Raw genomic sequence first — 8100 nt, forward strand, 5'->3', positions numbered from 1 at the left:
ATATATTTTTGAAATAAATTTCAAAAATATTGAATTTATGTCCATTCAGAACAATTTAATAATTGAATTCCTACATTTACCATTTAAGTTTAATCTAATTAAAGATTTTGGGTGATTATTAGCACTTTAACGTAACAAGTGTTGTCGTTGTGACGTGGAGTAACGTTATCGTCACTTCACCTGTCTCTCCTCTGCTCCGCTCCATGTGAGTAACTCTCAGAGAGCAGACGGGACAAACTAGCATGACTGTCAGTGACAACAAACCGCGGTCGAGACTCTCACACCGAGTTAAAGGCAGTTTTCTCAAATTGCTCATCTAATTGTGTGAAGGCTGGGCTTTCACAGAGTCTTGGGATTTCTGCCTGCAGCGAGGTGTTGGGTGTCGTTCCAGTAGGGCTCATATTGATGTGTGAGGTTAGTGAAGACAAATCTGTTCAAGGGTGGAGGGAGGCGGAAATAGTCATCACAGATGGTACTCTCAAAGCCTCCAGACCCACGAATCCCTCTCTGTCTCTTATTAGTATTCAGGTAATATTTTAGACAAAAGACATACCCATGTGGATGCCAGGGCAAGTTCACTCAGCCCCTGAAAGGAGCCACTGAGGGATGAGCTGATATTTACAGAACCAGAAAACAGGATATTGAAAAACTCGCTAAATTGCTAAAGTACAATAGGCTGTGTTGTCTGTTTCTTTTGAAGATTAAATTACCCAGAAAGAATTAAAAATCTTTATTCCAATGAAACTGCCTACCTGTCTGTGCTGGTGAAAGAAATGAAGGAAAAGTGTGAGCCGAACAAATACACACACACAATGTGCATTTTTGTCTTGATTACGAGGCACTAACTGACAACTACATTGAGGGAAAAGGACAAGCCCATAGCCAGATAGTGGGTAACTTTGGTGGCAGATGGGAAACCTGTCAAACCTACTGAGCTCTATGGCAAGTATCCAGCATGAATGCTCATGTTGTAATTTCCCAACCTGGATAGTATAACTCCATTTAGAGATTCACTTGACTGTTGTAAGTCTTTAAAAGGACAAATCCCCATTGTTTGGTGCTGTGTGGTATTGTGTAATATTGACATTACACTGACAAAGACATTAAATATATCAGCTAATGTAGGGGCGCAACTAATGATTATTGTCATTATGATTGGTAATCTTTTTGTCAACCAAATGTCATCACAATTCCTCTCAGTGTACCTAAAATTAAAAAGTTAGGTGCAGCAGAGCAGCCAATGAAAAAACATTAGTCTGGAGCCCTGAATTATTTTGTCAAAATACAATTCCACTGAAAGTCGTGAAAATATATTTTTTTTAAATTACATGAAATTATGGCTGCGACGAGAGCCACAATCTTAATATGCCTTCTGCATGATTGAGCTCATTACCCGCTTTTATTTATACACGTTATCTAGTTACAATAGTGCATGTGGTGTGTGATATGAAATACAAACACAATAATGATAATAACAGCTAAAATATCATCATTGACTGTCTTTCATTCATATATGTTCAAGTGCTTCTTGAGGAAAAGAGCGACAGTCCGTTACAAAGAAAAGAATCCATGCAGGCTCAAAATGATGACACTGCTACACGTCTGGGTTTCCCCTCCTATTATAACACTTAAGGAGCAGCACCCAGGCGTTTTTTCAAAGCACCTAAAGCCACCACAGCGTCACTAACAGCTCTGTTTTGCCAGTTTTTGATGTTGATTAGTTTTAAGGCAGACAGTGCACTTTTAAATAAGTACTGTAATAGTAATAGTCCAAAATTACATAAAATCACAAGTTGTTAGTAGTCTGGAGGCACAACTATTTGTGTTTATTTTAACGACCTATATTGAAATACAGTTTTCCCTTCACACATATTACAAAATATTATGTGTGATGTCCACATGTCCGATCCATAGAAAAAGCCCTAAGATGTATTTTTCTGTGACTGCTGTGTTTTTACCTGACTATGCCGACCCTGCTGCTAAAATGTCACTGCGTCTGTCAGCATGCCTACTTTGTGGCCCATTTCAGATGAAGAGTACTTCTCCTGGCTAGTCCTGTTCAGGTCCCACCAAAACCAGGGCAGGATCATTAATGGCCTCACGGTATGTCAAGACTTGACAGAGCTTTATATCTAAGCAATGTTCTCCAGACAGCCATCCGAAGGTATTCGACTACACTTCAAATTACCTTGTAAAGAGTCAACGATGTGATCTCAGCCCTCCATTTCAACAACAATCACGTAGGTGCAGTCTCTCCGTTGGACGAACAGGAGAAATCCATAATGCCATATAGGCCCAAATTAAGGATGTTTCATCTGGAGAAGTTCAAGGATGACATATTTATGTATTCACAAGAGCAGAGAAAGTATCAACTCATGAACCTTTGAGTTTTGTATTTACGGACTGTTTGTAGTTTAAATGTTAAAAGGTTAATGAGTTTCTATCAATCTGTTTCAAATGTGTCTCAGTTATGCAAAGTCTGTCTGAAGGATTCAGAAACCAGTTTAATCCTCAAACCCATCTGCTGGATCATGTTAGATAACTACCGCAGACAGAAGGAAAAACATTGAGTGAAACCTTCACCACAAATATAGACAGAGTGAACAAAGTCATATGTCAAGAAGTCAAGAAATATAATTTCACAGAGAGTCAGGGTCAAAAATACTATCAGGGTGCTTCCTTGGTCATAAACCTGCCTGTTTCAAGGCACTTCATAGGAGAGTGGGTAAGTCTGTGACTGATAAATGGAAAGACTGAACATCCACGCTACATGAGCTGTAAGGAGAAATTGTCTTATAATAATTCACTTTCTGCTCTGTGGTGATAATCATATAAATAAATTATTCTAGTAAATTACATTCTGCAAGAACTGGCGATTCTTCCTCCGTGTTGCCAAAAACAAACACACATAACACAAGAAAATGTTCAGTGCAGCCAGACGTGTATAAAACTAAACATACCTTCACCCCCGTTCTCAGGCATTTCGAATTATTGTGCAAAATTCACCAGAACAGATGGATCACCTTACGGCAAACAGATTGATACCCTTTGCTCTGCGATGCTTTAATAAGACTATTAACAGGTTGAACTTGTGAGCAGAGACTTGGTTCTGTGGGCTTTTCTGTGGCCAAATAAAGTAAAGGTGAAATTATTACGAGCCCGTCTGTGTTCCTGAGGGACTATTTAAATGTTAGCACGCCTCATTTTCCAGGAGCTGTTTGAACCCTGGTCCTCTGGAGCGCACAATGATGACTTTAAGAACAGCTGAGGCGGCCACACCAAAAAAAGCCAACTGAACACATTTCATAAGCCGTTCTGAGCAGAGAAAAAATAAAAACATATCACATCACATGAATATCTAAGTGAGATTGAGCACACGGGGTGCCTTTTGCAGGCTTTGAATTTACATAAAACTAATTTCAAGAGATTGCAAAGGTTAGGGTTACTCTGCCTCCTAAAAACCTTAAATTGTCATCACAGGGACATCTCAGTGGCTGCTCTTTTTAATCACACTTTAACAAGCCCCTTGGCCCTTACCTCTTAATTTCCATCAAACATGTACAGAGATATTTTCCACCCAGCCACATTCTTGAACACGGAAAAAAAAAACTACATCCAAATACTGTTTTAATACAGACGTGTCATTAATTCTACAGACGTGAACACTAGCTGCAATGTAGATAACGAAGCTTAAAAAAGGCTTTAAACCGAGTCTGATCCTGCTTATTTAACTTCATTCAGTTTACCACCGGGGGAGAAAACCCTTTTCCAATAAGCTGCTGGAAAGTAATGAGGTAGCAAAACCTATTGGTACATTATTGCAACAGGAAATTAAAGTAACATACATTAAAGGACTAATTGCAGTCACACTACCAAACACCAAAAGCAGCCAGACATGCGTCCTCATCATGTTTTGCTCCACATGCTCCCGTCTGCCGTCCCCGAGTCCCTTCCTGCTCCGGAGAGGCGAGAACATCTCCAAGCCTGCAACCTTTACATTTCACAAAACAGCCCCCGTGATTCTGGCTGAAACAGGAAGCACCACCGGAGCCCGGCGCTGCCGGGTCCATCCGAGTCAGCGGACAGCAATATAATTATGTTATTTCAAGCAGGCCGCATCCCGAGGTCTTAAAGGCTATCAGAACGGAAATATGAAAAGGCACCACGGGGGACAAGGAGGCTGTACTCCATGATCCCTACTGTGAAAATGATACGGTAACGGCGTTTAACACCTTACCAAGCACTCGGAAAAAACTAATGACCTCCGTTACCAGCAATGGAGACGACCTTTACTACAAATGAATCCCCTCACCTACTCTCTAGCATTTTTGTCTGTCATTGCAACACAATGTACACGCCAAAGGCCATATGATTCAACATGTATGAGTCACACAAAAGCGATAGTACAACTAACTAGAAGGAATATAACTAACCGATGGGATGTTTGCATCAGAAAACCTCCTGTACTGATTTGCTGGCATTAGTCAAATATATACATATATTTTTTTAATATTGAAATATCTACATGACAGAATTCCTTTTATGAGTAAATTGAGTCCGTTGAGACATTTGATAGTTGGGATGAAACCTGACCGGCACCGTGGATTCAAAACAGCACAGGACACTTCGAGTAGAAAAATTAGATTTAGGAAGGGAAAAGAGCCCCAAAACGCTGGCAGGCTACGAGCCACAGAGGATGGACAAACCAAATGACAAATGTGAAAGCTGCAGCCAAAATGTGCCAGTATTTAGCTCATGGCAAGCAATAATTTCCAAGCCTGTTTAAGCAGTTACTAAAGCTTTTTAAACAGCCTGTGTGTTCTGGCTCATCAAGTTCAACAACGTCGGACGGTGCGGCAAGACTGGGGCCAAGGCGATAAAATGTCTGTTGTTAAAGAAGTTCAACAATTACACCCTACGGAGATAGAAAAGGGGGAGAGTGTTCAGAGCAGCTCCGGCTGCACAAAGGACGGAGGGACAAAAAGAAGGAAGGGACACCTGTGCTGACCTGGATCCAAATGTTCAAACGGTGCCACACCCCCGGCTGTCACAACAGGCCGCTGAGGAAAAGTCTCAGGACACCTGCTTTCACGGCAAACACCAGTGTGCGATCTAACATGGGTGAAGATCCAAATTTAAACCAAGTAATTGCTAATATGCAAGACAGTTGGTTGCAACAGTTTTTTTCTCTGCATATTTATTATCAAACTTGCAGCCTGCCATTGCTTCAAAAATATCTTCTTGAGAAAAGACAGCGATTTGTTTCAAAACATGAAATACGCAAAAAAGAAGACGCGTTCCTTACCTGTGTCTGTGCTCGTCATGTCCTCCCTGTCCATGTATGATCACCTGTCCTGAAGCATGCTTCCCCTCTTTGGGCGTGTCAATGTGAGGGATGAGGACATCCTCCAAACCCAGGTCGAAGCGCTTGTGCTTGGAGTTGTCTGGGAGGAAAAAGAAGGCCCCGAAGCATAAGGTGATGAAGGCACTGAGAATAAGCAGGAGGATGAACTTCTCGGACAGCCTCAACGTCGCCCTGTGGTGCGGGAAAGAGGAGGCGCCCGGCGACAGAGTGGGTATCCTGCGGCCCGACAGCGGCAGCAGAGCCGGCGTGGTCATGGTTCGACCGTTGAAATGAACTTCACTTGGGGTGGGTTTACGGGCGCCACAGGTGTTGTCGTAGCAGCATGCACCGGCTGGTTGACTTTATTATCTCATCCCTGCATCGGTAAGTCCAGAAACCAGAAAGGGCCGAGGTCCCTCAGTGAAGGAGTGACTCGTCAGCAGGGAAACGGTCATGACGATTCTGTAAGACACATTGCAGACACACGGTTAGATCCCAAGTCATTCAAACCCATCTAGTGCATCGTTACCATAGATATGCCACCATTTTAGACGTGCCACTCGTTTTCTTTTACCCCCTCAGCCTTTACACACAGTCAGTACTTTCCATGTTCTGTCACTACAGAGGAGCTGATACCGCTCACAGTTGTGCCTTTAGTTGTCATTTCTCCACCTAAGCAACATGTCCCCCGTAACCAGGAGCGTCGTCCCACCGGGCGCTGCCCGACAGGCTCCTGAGTTACAATCAAACACACGGTGACAACTCCACAAAATAGGACATCACACATCAGGTGTTGGCTGAAATATCAGTCAGAAAACAACCGTGCTGTTTTCTGTGGCGCGTTTAATAACATGTCGTCTTGAACATAAAAACCTCAGAGTCGCTCTCTTTCTCTCTCAACACTTCATCTTTCGGCCGTGAGACACACGACAACCATGGTCCAGATGTTTAAGGTATCCAGATGTCCGACCCACAGATTTGCGCATAATGGCTCTAACACCGGGAACGACAGCGCTCTCAGTCGGCCGTGTGTCCCGATGAAACCACCCGAGATGAAGCTCAGCTCCGTGTTCTCGTCATCGGATGAGATCCGCGTCCATCGGACCGGACCGGACCGGACCGGACCGGACCGGAATAACAGGTCCCCGTCGGTGCGGCCAGCCTCGGAAAACACACGACCCGCTGAGCTGGGTCACAACACGGGATAGTAGTTCATGAATCCCTCATCAAAACACCGACACGGTTGAAAAGGTGCAGGCTGAATTACCCCGTCGGGTGTGGAGACAACCAACAGCCCCATGTTTGAGTCCTCGGTGAGGAGGAGGAGGAGGAGGAGAAGGAGGAGGAGGAGGAGGACACGACGAGCAGCCCTTTAAACAGCCCGTTACCGTTACACGGCTACCGGGAACACACGAGCTGATCGGTGTTGACCGTCGGGTCGGGGGTGAAGCTACGACGCCTCGGTGTCTCCACGCGGAATACCAAGTTTCGTCCTGAGACAGGGAGGACAAGGGGGACAGGGGAGACAGGGGGGGACAGCCTGCGTGAGCCGAGACGAGATGCTAGCTAGCGATACCGAAGCTAGCTTACCCTGCTAATGCTGGCTAGCAGAGGAAGAAAAAAAAAACCAACAACAGCGAAGAGAAAGTGGAGAACCACAGAACCACAGAACCACGGAACCACGGAACCATAGAACCACGGAACCACGTCCAGGTGGAACATGGACACCGACAGAACACACTCCGACACACGCGTCTGGGCTCGCTGACATTTTAGCTGCCCAGCGGGGCGCTAGCTGCGGCTCCCCGGCGGGCTCATCACCTCCGTCCTCGGTCGCTCCGTGAGACGCCGCCGGTCGGGACTCCCGGTCCGCCCTTTTTCTTTTTTTGTTGGAAGAAGTCTCCGCGGCGGGTGTCCTCATGTTCCACGGATGTGTCCCGCCGTCGTAGACCCGCTGCGGTGGAGCCGTTTCAGCTCACGGCCACATCGCGGTGCAGCTCCGCGGACGCTGATGTGGAGAAGCGGCCGCTCGGTCGGACTGCAGCGGCGGACTGAGAGAGGAGGAGGAGCCGCTGGGGATCCGGCGCTCCGCCGGCTGGGTAGGGACCGTCTGACAATGGGCTGAGTGAGGAGGAGCTGCTGGGGATCCGGCGCTCAGCGGGTAGGGACCGTCTGACAATGGTATGGTTCAACAACAACAACAACAACAACACAACACACTGGCCTGGCTCCTACGACACCTCGTCTTCATTCAGTGATGAAATATAAATAGATGGAAAGCGGTTTTGGATGAATGAATTCACTAGATTTGTTTAATTATTGTTATTATTATGTACTCCTCCTTCTCCACACTCATTTTTTGTGAAAAGCATCCAGTGGTGGAGGAATATTCAGCAATGATAGTAGAAAACAGGTAGGTAGGTAGGTATTTACTTTATTAATCCCCGAGGGGAATTTTTTTTTCGCTGCAGCAGCATACAGAAGCAATAAGATAATAATAGAAAAAATAATAGAATAGAATAATAGAAAAGCAATAAAATAGCAATAAAATAGCAGTAAATAGCAGTAAAAAATATAAAATATAAAATGCACAGTATATACAGTACATTATATATCTATATATATTATATACAAACAAACCAAGAAACACAGTCAACAGTGTTATTGTTGTGTGATGGATTTTGCCAGAGGTGAGTTATTGTAAAGTCTTATGGCAGTGGGCAGGAATGATCTCCTGTATCTGTCCTTGTGACAGC

At 44.6% G+C, this 8100-nt stretch overlaps 1 protein-coding gene across 1 annotated transcript in view; it reads right to left on the reverse strand.

Annotated features, from left to right (window-relative positions):
• Window positions 1–7402, reverse strand: part of man1a2 (mannosidase, alpha, class 1A, member 2) — a 148293-nt gene extending 140891 nt beyond the window's left edge. Inside the window, exons 1-2 of the mRNA XM_069713409.1 lie at window positions 7166–7402; window positions 5306–5806 (exon numbers count right to left, since the gene is read on the reverse strand). Of these exons, the coding sequence (XP_069569510.1) occupies window positions 5306–5619 (314 nt within the window). The 5' untranslated portion in view covers window positions 5620–5806; window positions 7166–7402. The remainder of the gene's footprint in view (window positions 1–5305; window positions 5807–7165) is intronic.
• Between the last annotated feature and the right edge of the window lie 698 nt (window positions 7403–8100).

The sequence above is a fragment of the Brachyistius frenatus genome, unplaced genomic scaffold (assembly GCF_029030835.1).
Source record: "Brachyistius frenatus isolate BFR_SWC_R1_liver_20210118 unplaced genomic scaffold, ASM2903083v1 Contig_118, whole genome shotgun sequence".
NCBI classification, from domain to species: domain Eukaryota; kingdom Metazoa; phylum Chordata; class Actinopteri; family Embiotocidae; genus Brachyistius; species Brachyistius frenatus.